The sequence below is a fragment of the Falco cherrug genome, chromosome 13 (assembly GCF_023634085.1).
Source record: "Falco cherrug isolate bFalChe1 chromosome 13, bFalChe1.pri, whole genome shotgun sequence".
Classification (NCBI taxonomy): Eukaryota; Metazoa; Chordata; class Aves; order Falconiformes; family Falconidae; genus Falco; species Falco cherrug.
Window position 1 is genome coordinate 23,590,386 of NC_073709.1, and position 21,207 is coordinate 23,611,592.

At 39.5% G+C, this 21,207-nt stretch overlaps 1 protein-coding gene across 1 annotated transcript in view; it reads right to left on the reverse strand.

Annotated features, from left to right (window-relative positions):
• The window catches only part of KCNH1 (potassium voltage-gated channel subfamily H member 1), a 187,452-nt gene that overhangs the window by 89,636 nt on the left and 76,609 nt on the right, over window positions 1-21,207 (reverse strand). Inside the window, exons 8-9 of the mRNA XM_055726116.1 lie at window positions 8,009-8,208; window positions 4,038-4,290 (exon numbers count right to left, since the gene is read on the reverse strand). Coding sequence (XP_055582091.1) covers window positions 4,038-4,290; window positions 8,009-8,208 — 453 coding nt within the window. The remainder of the gene's footprint in view (window positions 1-4,037; window positions 4,291-8,008; window positions 8,209-21,207) is intronic.

Below are 21,207 nucleotides of genomic sequence, written 5' to 3' on the forward strand. Positions count from 1 at the left end.
ATTAGAAAGGTCCAGACTAAAAGGCTGGAGGACCAAGTACCCTGTTAGCCCCAGCAGCGGCATATCATCTGCTCAGCTGGACTTCTAACATTAGCTTCTTGATTACCACAGTTCCAAATAATCACATTCTCACACTGCAATAAAGAAATTAATACCTTCATAGTATGAAAAAAAAATATAAAAAGTGCAGTTTAAGGCAGTTTAGGTCTTCAAGCTTCCCTAAAATAAGAAACCACTAGCTGTTCAGGCTTATTTCATGCTTCTACTATAATCCTTTTTGCCCTGCATATTTCAAAGCAAGCTGCAGCCAGACCTTATGGGCCCTACCTGGAACAATTTAATTCAGGAGGAATCTTTTAAGAAGATATTTGTTAAATTAAAATGTAGCAAATCTCTCCTGAGTGTATGTAAATTTTAACTTTCCAAAGACCTGCAATAAGGGCAGGTTTTCAGATGGCAAGTGGCTCAGCCTGAAAGGTCTGCTCCGAAGCAGAGAAACTAGAGCTGCTAAATGAAGTGCACATAAATGGTTGATTGTTCTGATGACAACCAGTGACAAAACCCATTTTCTCTAACCACATTTGGATAAATGGGTAAGTTTTTAAGCAAGAGTAGTTCAAAGAGATATATGAGTCTCAGATGGATAAAGCAGCATCAGCCCTAATGGAAAGTTAAGCTTAGAAAGCTTAGAAAAGTTAAAAGCAAAGACAAGTTGAAAACAGTCTCTTAATGGAAGTCCTGCATGACCTGTGCTTTGCTCAGTTCTCTTCAGGGCAGGGACTATGTGATTTGTCTCTATCTTCCACAAAGTGCCAAGTGTACATCAGCGCTTCACCCTACGCAGTAAGAGTGGTGTAAAGGGAAGAACAGTGAACTACAGAAAACAGAATTGTATTTCATCCAAGCAGCTTCCCACTAGCTAATCTTCCCTTCTGTATAATCCTACTCTCATACTTACACATGAACATAGAAAACCATAGCAGTATAGTGGCTTTTCTTGCTATGTCTTACTTTTCTCACACATTTGTATTAGAATGAATCACAAGTAAATAAAATACCTGGCTTAAAAATAATTTTCTACTTTTTTGGTTTTGTTTCTTTGACATATCAAATCCAAAGATTGTGTTGCATGCACATCAGTAATTTCCTTATTTCAGCAGAAATTTTGGATAGAATTCAAAACCACTTCTTTCATCCCAACAGATCAAACTTCATACAAAATGTATCCGTTTTCTTTAAATTTTTACTGTAAACACTGCAAAGAACTTTTTTCTTAAATTCACTCATTTTTGTGTTTGTCTCCAAGTCAAAGTAATAGGGAAGGCAATCTTAGGGGACACAAAAAAATGTAGTTTTTCACTGCTGGCCTGTGTGCAATTTCTTTCAACTCAGTACTTGTATTAATCCAAGTCAATCAAAGTCAGTGCTTTGTTAAAAGAACGTAAGCCTGAACTGAGAATGTACCTGTCTCTTGGGTATTACATGAAACTGATCTGGACTGGTATTATGCAACTGCACACAATACACTCCAAATTCCAGGGCTGCACAATGCATTTTTATATACCAATCTGCAAGGCTGAATGATTTCAGAACTTGAAAATGTTTCATATGAATTGGATTCTTGAAGGATTAAGTGCCGTTTGCCTTTGGTTTATGTAATGCTGTACAGCAGTCAGACTAATTTAGACATGCTTTTTATTTCTCTGTCGTAAGGAAGATACAGGCTACACTGCAAATCGCGAAGGCTGCTTTATTAAGTGACAGCTAAAGGTGAGCAAATAATTCACCTTGAATAATTTATGCACTTATTCTTTATTTTTATTTCAAGAACGTCTGAGAGAAAATTACAATCTCTTCGACACACCTGTTAACAAAAATTACCCTACAGAATTCCTCACATGGTTTGCTGTTACATGCCTGATGTTCATAGCTATGTTTAGTTGTGATTAGTAAACAAAACTTACAGCATAGGCTGTTCTGGCTGAGCGATCAGCAACAATCACGTTCCTTGTACAATGCAGATGTTATTTTTGTTCTTGAAGTGCTATGTTTTATCTGTGTATTTTTATCAAGAACTTGACAAGTTTAGGTGAACATCAAATTAAAAAAAAAAAAAAATCATTGCTCTTCTACAGATAAGAAAACTGACAGTACAAAGAACTTAGGGAGGAAATCTCCCACAGCACCCTTCAGTAACATGGTGGTTACGTTATGCAATGCTGAGGGAGAAGTCCAACTGATTTAGAAGAGTGAAAAAGTTAATAAACCACATCATTTCTTATCAGGATACAGAAATCTTCAGCAGAAGGCTTCACAGCCTGGGGGAAGAAGATACAGTGTGTGGAAGGAAAGGGATTCCTTAGTCCAGAAAATGAATACACAAAAATGTGTATTCATTTGATACACATCCAAAATGAAATCTCACAGAATCACAGACTCCACTTCATTTTACTTTCCTCTCAGATTACAATATTCACAAAGACAACCACAGAGCTCAACAACTTTAGTGCAAGCCAGAGAATTGACTGCATATTCCAAAAAAATAAAGGTGTAGAGGGAAGGGGGTCAACAGTTACTTTCCCAGGAGCACAGCAACAACAAATTATTTCTATTCATTCAGATACCAAAGGATCAGCTCATTTATGTGTAGCTTTCCTCTGCAGCAGCAGAGATGAGGGGTTTGGGTTTCCTTAACACTGATTTCTCAAGGAATCTAGGCAGTGTGTTTTCTAAAGTAAGTATTATGATAAAACATGGAAGTCATTGGTAAAGATGAGGAGAAAATTGGTATCTTTAAAGGAAGTTTTTAACAATTCTATTTCAGTGCTCGTTTCCTATACTGATTACATAAAGCAGCAAGATGTTTCGAGGTTTTCTTCTTGTGATGGACACAGGAGGAGGTGACACAAACTGAGAGGCTTTAGTTTGTTCTACATTTGTGAATTAACCATGTTAATTCACAAGAGTTCAACACAGCAAAAGGTAGTAAATTCTTGATGTACAACTTAGAAAAGCAGAAGTTGCTAGTATCATATTGCACTGAACAGCTATATGATGATTCCAGAACAAAAGAGAATCAGTTATCCCCTTACTCTTCATCTTTTTAGTTTCTTTTGTGGCAGAAAATATTATGAACTTGATTCCCCAGGACACTACACTCACCTTATGCTATATATGAAATCCTGTTTAGAAGTAGAGAAAAACTGAAGCTGGCATATTTATTAGCCCCCTCATTTTCAGTAGACATTCCTCTTTGAAGAGCTGGGTGTACATGTTCAGAAAGCGTAAGATTACCAAGCTGTTTTCTTCTCTTTTTCCAGGCTGCTATGAGTGGCAGGTACTGGATTAAGCCACCATGAGAATTTACCTTATCACAAAAGGGTCCGACAGTATCAAATGATAAGTATCACCTCCCCAATGCTCCATCCACCCCATGATTCATGTACATCTACTGGATATTATTACACTCTCTTCTCCTAGCTTTGCCTCAAAATGTTCACACCACAATCAGCTCTTTTTTAATGCCTCCAACCTAAAGCTGTCATTCCAAGTTAACACAGATCAGCTCTACATTTTTATATTACTTTGACTTTAAAAGAGATAAATATTATTTCAGCATGAGATCTTAAATAAATCTAATTGGAAAGTTTTCAGCAAAAGTGGATTACTAGGGGTGGGAGGGAGGCAGGGAAGCCAGGCACTTTAAAAAAAAGTTTTCTTGAAGTCCTCAATGGAATTTCTGATGAAAAGAGATGTGGTAAGACAGGGACAACCCCAGGAATGACCAGGATCCCAATGCTCAAGTAGAGTTTCCATTGGCCAGAAGGAATAGGGTTGAAGCAATCTGGAGAGGAGATGATTGCCCTTCCTATTTACCTATGTGGAACAGGAAGGACAATAAAACAGCTCACCAGGCTGCGGTAAAGCTAATTTGACTGAAGCTTTTAAAAGAATAAGTGCTTGAGTAGAAAAGGCTATAAAAATGCTCAACACATCTATATTTGTGCACAATGCATATTATCAGCTGTGAAACTCACCTAATATAGCAACAACTTCATCATCCTGGATTACTTCCAAAGACCCTGAAACCACAAAGCAAAGGCTGTCGACGCTCTCGCCAGCGTGGTAGATCAGGTCTCCCGGGGCACAGTGCACTGTCTGAAATTCCATGGCAAGTGCTCGAAGACACCCATCACTTGCCAGCCTGAAGGCTGGGTGCTCCTTGAAAACTTTGCGGTTCAGATGCACGCAGATATCTGCTCTCATGTCCTTAGGGCATATCTGTAACACCTGAGAAGGAAATTAGGCAATCAATTCCTATGCACGGCTTATATATGCCTATTGTTGCTAGTCTACTACACAGGGTTTATGAACTACTTTCCTCATTACAAAATTTCCAGTTTCAGTCCATACATTTGTTTTTATATTATCTATACACATAAGCCACAACACTAACTTAAGCTACTTTACAATACCCAAAGGAAAATAATGCTTGCATCTCGGCAACAGGCTCTGCTGGATATTGAATTATCAGGATAAAGCTTCAGGGTTTTAAGACAATAAAACTGAGGACACAGCAGTACAGAATGTGGTGTAGAAAAGCTTCCTGAAGGATTGTTTCTGGAGGGTGGATCACTCTTGATAGGCATATTCCATGAAAAGCCTGCACAAATTATATGCTCCAAGTGGGATAATTTTGTATAAAGAAGTATAATCTCATACCCCTTTAGCAAAAAAACACCCAGTTATTGCAAGTTTCATTAACTCATAATACTGAGATTTGCAGGTATTCAAATTCACCCCTTTTCTTGGCTGTTACTGACAGTAGAGTTTTTTGTTCACACAAGAAAGGGACTTTAAGGTATGATACTGTGTTGGGCAACTTTTGATCTTCCAAATGCCCTCATGGCAATTCATGATATGTGCTCCTAAGGGTACACAAACCGATGCTTAGCACAGCAGGTACTGGTCAGGGCCATTTCTGAAGGTTTTTGATATAATACAGACCAAGTGGAAAGAATACAGAATTACTACTGCATGTACAGATTAAAAGTTCCTGGCAAAAACACTGGAAATACCTAACATGAACAGAGTTTTGGGATGACAAAATCCTTGGAGGATAGTCTGGGATGAAGTACATCTCAGTACATATTGTTTGAGAAAAACACTGAATAGTATAAGTCTGCCTCATTATATTTTTTTTTTCTCAGTAATAACTATTCCACCCAATTAAGGTGCACTCTGAGTGAGCTTCAGAGTTACTCCCACACATTTTCCTGGATGGAAAGAGATGGCTGCTTTGACGAAAACACTCCTGGAAAACATAAAGGTAACACAGGGAGCACTGCGGGTATGCCTATACCTTACAATGGGGCTCTGTGCAAGATCTGAGCAGAGAACCAAGCTCATAGCTCTGTGCATGGCACTGGTTCCAGATATTATGCTTGCTACTTCAAAGGCAAAGGATTCTACCACCAATATCATCATCTTTGGCCCACCTCCAAGCAGACCTGCTATTACAGATATTACTTCTGAAAGAGATATATTTCTATAGTGCTGAAGTGTAGGGCACTCATGGATGATCTCTCTTGGCTGCCCCACACGGAGCAGCAGCCAAACCTGCCAGTTCTGTTTTCCAGGCTCACAGAAATGGGTTGGGCCAGCAAGACCAGCATGGAACACAGGCAGTGACCATAGCTGTCTTTGCAATTATCTCATTTACTCTGGCAACAAACTGTTCTGTATTTGCAGATGGCTTGCCAAACTTTGCTACTGGAATTGCACACACACACACACACTCCACAGCACTATGTCAGCTACTAAGAAGAAAATTAACTCTATCCCAGCCAAAATCAGGACACAGTTACTTGACTATCACGCACAAAAACAGTTGTTGTAATAGAAGCAGTAGTAAGAAAACCTAAATAGACAAGGGAATATTTAAAATGAGGCTCTTATACAAAAGTCCCTTGGCTTCCCAGTCTAAGAGGAAATTAACTTATTTTCCATTCCCCATTTAAAGAAGTTGTCTCCAAACTTCACAAAAATTAAAGGGATTAAAGACATTTGAGAGTTAACAGAAAAATGGCAGAAGACTTTCATTTATATGGGAGGTAAGAAACATATCTTCATGGATTAATTTTAGAATCTTTCAGCAGCTCTTGGTTAAATTTTGTTACACTGGCATTTTCTAGACTTACAGACTTTGTTTTTAGCTGATTATTCACTCTTTGGCATGCCTGAAGTTAACACTGAACTGACAAAATTGTGGCCTACAAAATAGTGAGAAGATTGATTCTGTGCTAAGTTCATCTTTAAATATCTGCCTCATCTGTAGAAAGCTGCACTGCATTACACAGCAGCACAACTACCACTGTTCTGTCACAGGAGCAATACATGTTTATTCATTGCATGACATCCCAGAAGATATACACAGGCATCAAACCAGCTCAGACCTGCGTTTGTGGGCTGGCACAGCCATTAGTCGGTCTCCTATCTGCTAGCTTTTGCTACGCAGATGAAAGTTGATTTCTTGGTTTTACAGTCATCCCTACTGGCAGTTCAGCTATGAACACAGCAGTTATTGAAAACAGCATCAAATTAAGCTCTTTGATGTCCTGATAATTGGAGACTTTTTTCCTTGTTTATTAAGATAATTCTCAAAGGCTACAGTGAGTTGTGCTTGGTTTGGTTATCCTGCTGTCTCTAAAGGCATTCTTAAAGCATTTCTCTCCTTATCAGAGGAAGCCAAGAATGAACTTTGAAGATAAGCTAAAACAAACATGTATTACATAGCAGTTTTTTCTTGTCGCTTTGTTAAAATGATGAGAGGAGCTTGTACTAGGAGGTGAATAAAAGCACGGGCATTCATTATACTATGTATCCTCGGATATTGTCTCTCCACCTTCCCCAAATGTACCTACCTCAAACCCTTAACCCTGCACAAAGGTACTTTGTGAGAAAACAGGCCGAGCAGCTTCTAATCAGCACTATCCAGCACTAAAATACCATTTCTTTCTGAAAGCTACTACGACAGACAGTGCTACCCAGAATCATGGTCTGGGATCTAAACAGTAGATATGCTGAAGACAATTTAGTAAAGCAAAGAGTACCCTGTGTACCCACTGGTCTCCAGACAGCCCAGTGCAAGGCCACATCTGTTCAACTCTTTCGTAACGATGCTTTAACAGCTAGACAGAAATGAAATTGTTTGCTTTTTAACTGCAGCACCTACAGCTTAGAATACTAAATTAAGCCACCAACCAGCAGGCTGGCCACCAGAGCATTGGTATGGTCTCCTGAATGAAACACCCCACAAATCACATGTATTTACAAGCAGAAGAAAACCAGTATCTACCTCCATAAAAACTGGCAACTAATATAAAAGTGGCATGCAGTTGCTTTTGTACATTTGTTTTGACCATTTGTTATTTTAAAAGACACAGTGGGAATTCACTTGTAAATGCAATGAATTAGGATGATAACATTTGCCTCACATATGGCAGATGTCGAACAATACATTATTATTACACCAATGACTTCCAGTTTTCATTAATACCTTCAACCTACACATGGAATACTACATTCAAATTCCACAAAGACAAAACGAATTTTACTTTGTATTCAAGCCCACAGAGCTGCAAACAACCTCACACAACAGAAATATTTCCAAAAAAATCTTATATGAAGAAATTCTGAGATTCTGCTAGAACTTGCAACTTTTTATTTAGTTATCGTCTTCATTTACTGAAAACCAAGCTCTTTCCCTCATCATTTTTACACTACTTCATGACGTATCACCAGCAAAACATACATACTTTTACCACTAACATATGTCAGTATGACAGAATAACTGGAATACTGTATTTGAAAGTTTAAAATTAAGGGAAGCTACTACTTGGAACTATTTAAAGAATATTTGTCTTCTTTACTAAGAAAGTATCTCCTGTTTATTTTAATGAAATATTTTCAGGATGTGACTTCTTCCCTTGCGATTTGATTTACTTACCTTTTCAGTGTCTATTCCTCTGGACATTGACCAGGTGGAAACAATGTAATCCATCACACGTTCACTCAGTCCTTTAGGGACCTGGTAGAGTTTTAGAAAGTCCCGGACACTGTTCAGCATTTCATGATATCTGTTTGTATTAGCATACATTTGCTGAAATATGGTTGTCACATTACCAAAAATGGTTGCATACAGAAGGGCTGTAAAAAAAGAAGAAAACCAACAGATATAATACATAGTAAGTTGTGACGATTAGTCTGTGTTCCACTGTGCTTTAAGAGTGGAAATGCCAGGTCTGTGGAAATGCATGCAGTATCAGTGCTTTGCTAGGAATGAGCACAAGTGTCTTATAGGTCACGTTCAGCATTACAAATTGAGGACCACCGCCTACTTTTGTGATGGCAAGTCCTGCAACACAGAGTTCCTGAAACACAACCATTTGTCTTTGTCCATCAAACAATTCAGTAGTATCCTAAACCTTACAAAACCGCAAGAGAAGACACAAGAATTTTACGGCAAACAGCTTGACAGCAAATACTTTAAAATGTCATCTCTGGTTTATAGCACCTGTGTTGAAATGCCATCAGTGACAGATTTCTAAGCTTTAAGTGCATTACCACAGTAGTAAGCCAAGTCATCATTACCCACCTCAGTGTGACAACAACAATGCATCAGAGCAGAAGATGGAATATGTAATAAACAGCTACCATGGGTCAGTGATTTATAGATGTAAGTTTAATAATACATAACAACTTGCATTATGCTTTATATTCTTCAGGCAGAAGAACAGTAAGGCCTGAGGCAAGAGCTAGAGCCCTCAAAGGCAGGCAGACCACTGCACAGCCCTTCTGACTTCATTCAACACAGTTATGAAGCCAGCTGGTTCATCGAGATGGGTTTAAGAATAAACATGAGAAAGAAAAAAAGGCAGTATTTTGAGGTGTGGAGAGAAGCAGATGAAAACACACAGGACTTGAGAAGATCCACCTGCCGAAGCCCAGGACAGGACACCAGGCTGGTAGCAGTCTCAGTGGTGTTTACATGGCCTGCAGAGGCTGGGGCTCTTCCAGCCAGTCTAGCCCTGAATGGAAGGGAGGGACAGGCAGCCTGGAGGGGAGCTTTCCCTTGCTGTGACCGGGGCAGCGATGTCTGAGAGGCTGGCTGCAGAGGGAGGTGAACAGTCAGGTAGCAGATGCAAAAATAGCCATTAGTAAGTGCTGCGGCTTGCTGAGGACGTTCTTTCTCCTTATCACCTCCTGTCCCTCAAAACAGGCCCCCAACTGTCAGTATGATGTACCTTCCACTTGAGATGAAAATAAATAATTGAGAAGTCAAATATATTAAAAAAGGAGAATATTTTGCCTTACCTAAACACCCCTTTTTGCTGTTTATTTCCTTCCTTATCCCCTCTTACAAATAAACAAACAAAAAAAATTTTTTTTTTTCTTCATTTTTCCTCACTCCATTCATTGCTTTGAGAATGCAGCTATTTATTCAGGTCAATGTTACAGGCGGATATCCTAAAGCCAACAAAGATGCTTTAAGGTTTTATGAGCAACAAAAACCCTTTGATAATGTGCAAAAGAAACTTACAGGACTGCCTTTTCCCTGATCATTGAGAGATGCAATTTAAATCTAGACTTGCTCAAGGCCTTTACACTGCTGATTCTCTACAGATGCTGTATGACTTCCCTTTTTATGAGTTCCTGTAGAGACCCGCTCTTCCCTTTTCCAACTACCCCTCAGTACAGGCAGGTATGAAAACATATATAAAAATGTGCAAACTTAGATTAAAAAAATATTGGAAAGTATGAATAGGGATACAGTGACCAGAAATTTATAGATTATTTTTCTGTTTAACCTTAACTTGTGCCTGAGCTAAACCATACCAGAAAGTCCGATGCAATGAGTTCTGAAGATAAAGAAATGCTATAGAATACAGATTTACCATAAAGGCTCCTTAATCCACAAGTATTTTGTATTTGAAGAGTATTACCTTAGCCTGACTATGTCCTCTTTTGCCCTCTGTTATGCAGATGCCAACACAACCCTACAATATTGCTAACCTTAGGCCCTACTTACACAGACTTTTACCAGGTACTCTAATAGAAATCAAACCTGGGACCTCCAAATCTGCAAAGTTCCACTGGCAGGACACTGCAGCAGTGCAAGGCATCCCCAAGCACTATTCTTCTGCCAGCCAGAGTAGTGCTGAAAGTAGGTGACAGATTAGGAAGAGGGTCACAAGCAAATTCTTATCTGTAGATTTCTGGGCAACCAGACTTATGTGCATACAACTATCTCTTGCTCTCTGGTGAACAGTGAGACCCAGGGGTTCAGTACCTTGGGACGTATAGCTCTATGCCAACAAAGGTAAAACGGAGTCTCCACTGTCCCATTACTGTCCAGCTACAAAAAGCCTAAGCAAAAACTGGAATTTTGGTTCTTTGATTATTGTAAGGCAAGCATTCCTAGAGCAATTTCCACTGCAAATTCTAGCTACTATGCTCCAGTATGACAATTATCTTGGTAAGAAAAATTATTCCTGCCTACATTAATTTTTTATTAAAAAAAAAAATCCCCAAACTTACAATCCTTAATTTATCATTAGCTAACCACTTTATTCCTATTAAAGACACATTAAAGCCAAGGATTTTTGCAGCCTAATATTGGGTAGATACATTAGCATATTAAACATTGACCTCTTCTGCACAGAAACAGCTAGCTGTGTGCCTCTCTTCCTTTCAAAGGAATAATGAAATGAACCTGCTGCAGTACACTGCAGCCCCAGAAAGATTTCAGAAACACACACTCTGCTACAGGAAGAAAGTTGGGCAATTTATGACAGAGCAAAATCTCCAACGCCTCCTCTCCATGAAGGTCAAGATCCCTCAGAAAAGATAGAGGCTCCCCCCCAACATGAATACTCTTTTCTGACAAGATAAAGAAAAACACATAGTCCCCAACAATGTGGCTACCCATTTACAATGCAGTCTGTGTCACCCCATTTTAACAAGTGTTTAAATAATGTCAAAGATAGAAGAATAGTAATTTCAATAGCAGATTACCCACACAAGTGAATCATGAAGGTCAGACACAGGTTGGAAAGGTCACCAAATCATCTGCTACTTTTAATGATGTCACAAATAAGAATGGATAAATAAATACAAGTCAGTGTAGGTCTCAGCTACCACAGTAAAAGATCTGGGATCTGATTTTAGAATTATAAGAGGAAGAATTTCTATCTGTAAGAATGAGAGGTTTGCAATTACCCCAATTACAGATGTAAGTGCTGCATGCAGTTCCTGAGATGAATCATCAGATTGATGATGATTTGTTCAAAATGCACTCAGCCAAAGTCCTTGCATACGGAATGTGTGCATAAGAACTATACAGCAACAAGTAAGACCAACCTCAACTAATGAACAACCTCTTACATCTTGCCCCCAAGACTTGCAGTGCTTTCTTAAACTGAACTGCCTTCATTTTCACTTTCTAGAAAGCTGATCTAGAAAGTCTGTCTCTCTGCACATAAGTTCCATTTAACAATTAAAAAACCAAACCAAACCCTTTTGCATACTTAAGGAGTAGCCTGTGCTAACCTAAATACTATTGAAAAGAGCAAGCACATGATTTAGATGTATAATTGCATTTTTGTTTTGCTAACAAGTTCCCAGTTTACAACAAATTATTGAGTTAGTAGATGGCTGAGAGAAAGCACAGCCTAGAAAACCTGTTGCACTATATCGCTTCTCACTGAAGATGAAACATAACTCTAAATTAACCACAAAAACTGCATGCCTCAAAGGCATTTTTCAGATAACACATTGTGAAGTCACACAAAATTAACATTGATCAGATAAAAAGAAAAGCAGAAATTAGTAATTGTATGGATTATAACATAATTATATGAGAAAAAAACATTATTTCTATATGTGCAATTAGAACAATGTAAAAGCTTGTAATTGCTTGAGATTAGGGGTCTTGATTAGTGGTAATTATGCCTACTTATGGGTAGAGAGCATGCAGTTAAAAGAAAAATGCTGAACTGTTAATTACAGCCTGCAAGCAAATACCAAACTGAACAGGTATCTATCAAGGAATTGTTTACAGCACTAGCTTTGATAGAATTGTTATTTGTAGTCATGCAACTTGAAACCAAAGCATCTAACGTAAGATTTACTTATCAAGCATTTATAAAACCTTCTAGAACAGTACAGAATTTAAATGGGTTGCCCCATTTTCTATCAAGACAGATGCTGAGCTGCTAAATTTGCTACTTCTTAGGAAGCTTTGTATATTATAAAGTTTCCTATTTGTATTTTTTATCTAACTTTTATTTTTCATTCATACAATGTGTACAGATATAATTTCATTTAGCTATTAAATAATAAATAGAAACAACTTAGCCATAATCTAATAGTTCAATTAATATTTTTTCACTTTATTCACTTTATGAATTTTCACAATGTATTTGTGTAACATTTTCACATGGTATAAAGCACATTACAATTGCTACTATCTTCTCAGTGGGTACATCAACTCCTGGTTTTCACAACTTGGGGAAAAAGACATTTTTGAAGTGAAAGTAAATTCCCACAGGAGCTCTTCCCCCATGCTGTTCTGGTGACTGTTAGATCCTGTTCTTCCCAAAGCTCTCTGTTCTCCCGGATTGAACCGATACATTGCTCCACCTCCCTCCTCTATTACTCCACTGGCTTGTTAATTTGCACCTCAGCTTAGGTACCCCACAAACAAAAGCAAGGTAGTAGCAATGGCAAAGATCAAAGAACTGGCACACTACTATCAATTAAGCAAGGCTGAAAATCAATTCAGTGGCCAAGAGCAAAGCAGAAAGCCTGAATAGGCCATGAGGGACATGACCATCAAGCTATGTGGCAGAACCACTTGACTTCCAGGATGAAAGATGAGAGGCCACAGGAAAATTTTATTAAACTCTTAGTCAAATCCTACTGCAAATCTTCTCACACTCATCACATTTGCTGAAATCACCTGGCTGATGACAGATAGGACATCGAAGGACCACACTGGGCTTGAGCTACACTGGAAATGTCTCCCCAGCAGAAAGATAAGCTACCAGTGAGGACACAGTTGATAAGGGCTAAGCAATAGAACATGAGACACGATTTCTCTTCCTCTTCCCATCACCAAAAACCCAAAAACTGCAATGAAATGAAAGTCAGAGACATAAACAAGGGAACAGCTGCTCTAAAAAGCCACTTAAGCAACTACCAAGGACTAGAGTAGTAGAAACATCTGTGCACCTTAAAATAGGCTGTCTGCAGTATGTAAGGGAAGAAATGGAAGAGTTAAGCAGAGCTATGGAACAAACACCAAACAGCTCCCACTGCTTCTCTCCTCACACCCTTTCCTAACTCTACAAAATAAAAGCAGACTGCTACTACAGCAGCGTAAACACACAGGTCAATAAGCTCCTGCTATCTCAGGGGCTTGAAACCACTTACATTTTGCCAGTTTAAGGCTTAATACAGAAGAAGAGAGGTAAGTGTTGGTAAAACACCAAACCTTCCAAATATGCTGAACTCCAGCATCCCTAAGGATGCTTCAAAACTGAAGTTTTTTTTATTTTTATTTCATTTGGTAGCACCCACACAGCTGGTAGCAGCAATCACAGGTGTTTTGGCTCACAAGAATTTCACAAGCCTTGGGCATCCTGGGCAGCACAAATCTCCAACAGGTTTTGCTTTCGCCTTCAGCATGTTTGGGCTGAGATAAACAGCATGGGAAAACACACAAACTGAAACTGATCAGAAGAGTGATCAGAGCCAAAGTAGATAAAAGCCAATAAAACAAACTTCAGCATCAGTTCTGCAAGAAAGCTCTCCAACACAAACAGCTCTCTAAACTCACAGAGAAGGGCCAACACCACTTTGCACTCTATGAAAGGCTGCATCTTCGATCCAAGAATCTGCTTATGAAAAGAGAGTATAAAGGCCCCCCCCGGCAAGCCATACAAAAGAAGGTTAGCTATTACCTCCAGGGCCAAGCACCTACCTCTGTACTGCAGCACCTGACTAAACTAACACAGCCCTACTAATTAACACTGCCAATTTTGGATTTTGGCAAATTAAGAAGTGTCCAAACAAGTAAAATGACAAGAATTCTGATTCACAAAACTCATCGTTCACTTATTTTGACAGCTACAATTCAGTATTACATTTACACTGAAAGGCGCTAAGTCATCCAGAGCAGGACTTACCGACAGCCACAGACTCCACTGCAGGCAACATGCTTACAGAAAAGCACGTTACTGAAGTAATCAGATGCACAAGTCAGAACTAGCCTGTGAGGACTTGGATGTGTTCTTGGTTGCAAAATTAAGTAATAAGAATCTGTTAGTACATTATATTTGTGCTGTAAAGGGAATCCAACAGAAGACAACACAAGCATGACACTGAAAGGAATTAAAGAAAAGAGCATCCTGGATACAGGAGACTTTAAACTGGTAGACTTAGAATTCCCTAACCACGAGCTTCTCTCACCTTCAGAAAAACAGGGTTGTGTGTTCTTATTCTATAAACAAACAGCACTCACAGACTAAGTTCACCTGACTTTCCTCAGATTACCTGAAGGCGTCCATATTTCTGCAAGGCCCTGTACTTGCACTGACTGGTTAGTCCTCATGAAGTAACATCATGTTACATCCAAAGGTGTATCGTAAACCAGATGTAAAGATACATGTTTTGCCTCAACTTACAGGTTCTTAAACGAGATAGCCACAACTAACTGCAAACACAGTAATTCCCAGTAATTAATTGAAATTAGGGCCTTAGCCCTTGATACCAAAAGGACTTTCAAAGAGCCACTACAGTTTAACTAGTGAGTCCACAGAAAGCTCCTTGCAGAATCAAATTTTATTTCAGTCAATATACAATAAGGGGTAGCAAGAGCAACAGGCAAGAAGATATGCAAGGGGAAACGTCAACATGACCACTCAAAGTTAAGACTAGAGAAAAAGGAAGGTAATTCCACAGAAATGGCACTTTCCAGTTACCCCTCCATGTTTTATCCCCACAGGATACATTCCATGTCTGGTAAGGTCAGACAGAATGACCAGGAAATGTGCTGATTTTCACAGCTAGTTAAAACCACTGCAACTCCTGTAAAGAACAAGGTATTTATCAAAACATCTTTAGGAAGGTCATAAAGGGTTTTAAATGTGGAGCAGGATCTTGACGATGCTCTATGTTTTAAGCATGTGCACTTCACGACTTCATGTCTAAAGCCTTGCTCTAGACAAAGCTAATTTGATTATCAAGAGGAAACTAACTGTACAAACAGGTTACGGCTGCAAAACTTATCAGTATTCCAAACATACAAGGCCAGACTCACCAGTGGGACACTTTTATCAACAAGGGACGACTTCAGTTCACTGTATTCACTAGCAGGTTTTACCATGATTAGAATTATTAAAATGGCAAAATCCGAGTAAAACCTCTGCAATTTGCAAGAAAGAACACTATTTTACTGTTTTGTAGAACTTTATGGACAATAAAATTTAAATTGTCTAGAAAATTGAAATGGATTTCCATTTCATTTCCCAGCACTAATGAACAGATCACCATTTAAATGACGACTGAGCCATTTAAGGGCATCATTTTTCTTCTACAATTTATACAGGGTAATGCATGGCCATTTTCAATTACTTGGTTAAAATTAAATCTCCAGATACTGCTTCTAGGTTTTTTTTACTAACTTGCACCAATATGAAAGCTTTTGCTTTGAAAGCTGTTTTTTATCTACCCTCAACTTATCTAAAATGGTTACCCCCAATTATAAGCAAACTCTCATTTTTAATTTTTTTTTAATCTATTACTGAAATAGAACTACACATTAAAAAAACAGTTAGGAAAAGATTAAAGAAAGGCATGAATAAAAAGGAAAAGTTGTTCTCTTCTCATGGGAAACTGCTTACATACATAGTTTTTTGGGTTCCTCTGTTTACCATATTTCCTCTATAATTTGTATGATGTTTTCCATGAAGGTTTGCAGGAGCGAAATCTAGAGAGGCTCAAGGAAATAGCCTTTTATCCAAATGTTCTGGCTCTTTCCCTGCAGTTCTGTTGGGCTTTGTACTGCTGGCTCAGGCCCTTTCCTGTTGGCTGTTCCCAAGCCAGATTTTGCAATAACCTGCTTGTAGACTTTTGAGGGTTCAGAACTGGATCTGAATTTTGCACACCAAAGCCATCACCCAGCACTTACACATACTGAATTCTGGACTGCATTTCCCCCCCGTCATTGATGCAACACAAGAGTTTGGTGGCTAAAGTCACCTGCTGACAACTGCCCAAGCAGCATTCTCTAGAGTGATTCCTTTTGGTCATTGCTACAGACCTCACTTTAATTAAAGTATCTTACATTTGAGTGAGATATTTAGAGTAATCCTTCATTCCCAATGATAAATGAGTTCAGGTAGATTCCCTCAACTCCCACCAGAGTGCCCATGTGGGAAGTTAATAGCTGGCTGCATTTCTTGCTGAGTGTGTTCAGATCTGAATCCACCCGTAAGACTACAAGGAGGAAGGACCCAAGGCCTCCCCTGAGGCTGCAGTGATCTCACTTCTCATTAGGCTTAAAACCTCAACTCAGCTATCCACTTAAACATAGGCTTTAAACACTACTCCACAGGTGTGAGCACGTATGCCTGTGATTAAAGTTAAGGACATAGTTAGGAGAAATACTGAGATGAAGCAGCTCTCTTTGACCACTAACTTTCATCCCAAAGCTTTTGCTGTCCATGTAGCAAGCACACCTCAATCTTTTTTTAGGCTTTGTCTTCTCTGAGAACAAATGAAAAGGTAACATTTTAATGCCTATAAATTACCCCAATATAAAAGCAGAGTGGGATGAAGGCACTATGGTTTCCTTGTGAAGTGAACCAGAGGTGGCTGGTAGAGTGTTGGCCTCACCCAGTCAGCTGGTGTAAAAATTGCACGTCCCTTGCCCCACAGATTCCAGAGAAAAGTAACTTCTGTGAATTAACTGCATTGTCCCCAAACCAAAACCCTTCAAACAGGAAGTACGTAACTGAGATGAAGCCCGGGTCTTCTGTAGCTCACCTGGCTTACACCCACTAGCACTTTTCAGGCTGACTTAGCTCCAGGCGGTCACCAATGATCTATACATTGGTTGCAGAGAGGTTGTGTTAATCACCGAGGAGCTGTCAAGCCTGTTCAGTCGACAGGCCAGCCAGCTAGAGTTAAGAGCACAGCTGCATCTGCCAGGATGAGTGGGAACTGGAATTAAGGACAAATAATTCTTAGTTCAGACCAACTTTACTGTGAAATTAAACCCCTAAAACTATTGCACTTAACTGGACTGTGCTCTACCTGACTGCTTTGCTTCTCCACCGCTCAGTCTGAAGCTTCTGATGCAATAACCTTGGTAAGCCAGACTCCTGGAGTGTTGTTACTTCAATAACCACAGGAAGACTGCAAGATGCTCTTCAGCTGACACTGCATGACCTGCCAATCCCATCTTGCACTTGCACATCTTTTACTTCTGAGTGCAACAAGTGCAAACAAGTTATGTGACTATAATTCCATACAAGGCTTTCAAACACTTCCCAAAAAAAACTAAAGACAAACTGGTCCAAAAACTTACTTTTTCTGGTGTCATTAAATAGTTAACAAATATTTTATGGTGTTTGTAACACAAATAAGAATACTGGAGTTTTTAATTATGTCGAGTAAACCAATGAGGTCTGAGATAAAGACAATATTTGCAGATGAAGTCTAATCTGAGGTGGTTAAAGAATAATTGTCATGGAATGACTAGGTCTGAGTCATGCTCCTCCCACACACACAGATGTTCTTGCAGACCAAAATCAATAGGTGCATACAGTATGAACAGGAATGGGAAATGGGAAAAGCTCATAGACCGTGGCTTCTCTAGGGGGCCTGCTTTACTGACAACTCAAATGACAGGTTAGTGAAGACACATATGGCTTATCAAAAAATAACTGAAACAACTGTTTGGGTTTTTAATGAGAAACGGTGGATGACTGCATATGAGAAGAATACTTTTCTCTGGAGTGGTGAAGAGGGTTATAGCCTAACTTTCAGAAATGGGTAAACATTACTGTTCTATGGCTCCAGTCATGAGGATGCTTCTCTTCCAGGCTGACTCTGCTGTTTTATTAGAACTCAGCAGGACTAAAAGCAGTAGTAAAGGTAAGCACGCACACAGCTGGGAGGTCCACACGGAACTTCTAAAAAAGATACATCATTATATTCAGGGGTAGATATTATTGCATAAGAGATACTGCCTAATTTCTTTTAAAAGTAAACATTACATAGAAATCATCTGACATCTAAAAAATGTTAGGTAGCTACATTTTGTGTTTTGGTGAGTTTGTTAGCAAGCCAGCACAAAATGCAAATATATTTGCACATACACAAACTTTTACAGTCAGAAGTAATAACCCATTGGGACCTTTTTAAAGAACTATACTGCTTGTGCAGTGCCTGAACCAGTGAGGCACACAAGAATGGTATTTGCGGATGCTAATAAGCTGAGGCTGGCCAACAGAAAGTACAGAGGACTCTCAAAGGTAATGAAATACCTTTGTCAACAATTTGCAGCTACAAACCTCATCCAGTAGTTAGGTACAGAAAGATTCTTCTTGCTTAGGGAAGACTGCAGCTATGCTCCCCTGCAGTCAACATGCACCTGGGATAAAACAGGCCTGCATTTCAAATCTCAGTGCAGGAGCAGAGACCTGAACCCAGGTCTACGATTTTTCTGTAGAGTTCCTTCACCTAAAGGTGTATGGGTATTTTGAGAGAAAGGAGAAGAAAAGAGTTTTTACTGATAGACCTGTTCCAGTCTCCATAAATACAGCAGGAATATGAACCCAACATTTCTGTATCCTTGGAGTCTTTTAACCATGAAGTAATTAATTAGAATGGGAGTGGCAGATATCTCTGGCCATAAACGCAGACCTCTCTGCTCTTCACCTCTCCACAGAGCAGTAATGCATTTTCTGGCAGGCATGCTCCGGGAAGCTTTACTTGGCCAGCCCCAGCAGGTAGAGAACACCTACTATCCTAGCATTCCCAAAAGGTCCTAGGAAAAAAGGTAATTTCTAATATTGGCTTAAGTAATTTCATATGTTTGCATCAACAAAGTCTTAGGAACCACAGGGATATAAGGTGGCTGTAGCAATCGGTAACAGCAGCCAGAATCTCAGTTTAAGTTCATCATCATCAGGAGTCAAACCTCAGAGTAAACTGTTCATCGCTGTGATACAAGGCACATAATAAAAGAACAGTGGCTCCTCTTGAACTTAAACCCTGATCTTTGGATTCCAAAATGAAAGGTCCTTACAGTTCAGATCCCCACTCTCTGCCAGCACAACACTGGATCTAACCTAATCCTGCAGCAGTTCCAAGGCAGTCATTAAAGAAGCATTTCCTAATAATTCTTGCAAATCAGGGATAACTTTCACAACATCAGAAACTACCAGAACACAGATTTCCAAAACAGTCTTTGCAGTTATCAAGTCTTTCCCTTCTTTAAGCAATGAAGAACTTGCTTTCTATAATTCTATGTCACATACAGTATCTCCTAAGTGGCATCTACCAGATCACCTTAAATTCTTCCTTCCCACTGACGGAGGCAACAAGAAGATCTTACAGCTCATACAGTAACTGCAGACTAACAGTAGGACTTGGGCAGACAATTGTGGTAAATATGTTCTATCTCATTTACAGGCATTGCAGTTATGAAATTATAAGGAAGTAAAAATGCAGGAACTCATTTTAGCACTTAACAAATTGTGGTAATAACCTGCACGCTCATCTTTTAAAAGCTATGTGAAGTGAGGAACCATTTGTAAGCTGTGTGCTACCATGAATATTCATTTACTGGTCTTAGGAACAAGACAAGGATAGAATGCTTTTCAACAGCTTGAATTTTTGATATTATATAGCTACCACTGGCTGACAGATATTAATGACACTTATCTTTGATCTGTTGCTGTAATCAATCAGTACATGAGCACCAGGCTATTAAAATATTTTTCTGTCAAGCTCACTTGACATGCTTTGAATGGTACACAACTTCAGTGTAGGTTTGGGGTTTTATTTTTTTTTAGGTTATTGCTTTGCTGGGGTTTTTATTAGGTTGTTGTTGTTGTTTTTAAATAAGAGTCTACCTGCAAACCACACAGCAAGTTTTTCTGGGTAAGCGTCTAAGCATCTCTTGAAGCTGTCCCTAAATATCACTCCTGATGTTGGGCATTCAGGATCCGGTCACCATGGTTTCAGCTCCCTTTGACAAATGTCCCTCTGACAGACAACCATCTACCCTGTCCTTCTCCACCTACACATGTGCACGCACACTGTTCTTTAAACCATTGCCCCCTGTCAAATTCTTGTGATCTACCTGGCCCAAAATTACTCTTCATGCTTCCTTCCAGAAGTTCTGCCCTCCTGTTTTCTCTCACTTCTTCCAATTTTCTATTCAATACTGTCTTCCTCCAGCCTTTCAGAAACCTGCCAAGGGAGCAGCGATTTAGCTGTCTCTGCATCACAGAGCCTGCAAAATTTTAATCAACAGCTTAGCAGACCCATCAAAGAGGCTGCCAGACCTTCTTGGCCTCAACAGAGAAACCTAATGACTAGGAGGGAATCAAAGTTAAATTAGATGGTCAAGAGAACACGGAGTCTTCACAGGTTGAAGGAGGGGAGGAAGGGGAAAGACAGAGGTGCAAAGCCTAAATAAGTAAGAAGGGGAATGGAGGAGCAGAAAAGGAATGTAGGTGAGGTTAGAGGAACATGGAACAAAAAGCACCAGACAATAGCTGAACTGGTGAAAAACACAGAGAGTTTAAATGTCCAGGTCTCCGTAAAGGCTTCCCTTTACTGATACCAATACCCTCAAAGTCAAAAAGACACATTTCAGTAGCAGAGCAGAGGGAGGGAATAGCTACGCAGTGGTATGGTATGTACAGGGGACAGTAGAAGACACTCTATTAGTAAGATGTGAAGAGTTAGAGAGGCAAGGCAGGCTGAGCAGAGACATGGAGACGTTTGCATAAGGTCACACGGCAGAGTGTGTGACAGAGCTGGGAACTCAGCCCAAACCTGCCAGCTCAGGTCCTCTCCCCTGTGCACTAGCCCTCACTGGCTCCCACACTGTACTTGTGATATTCT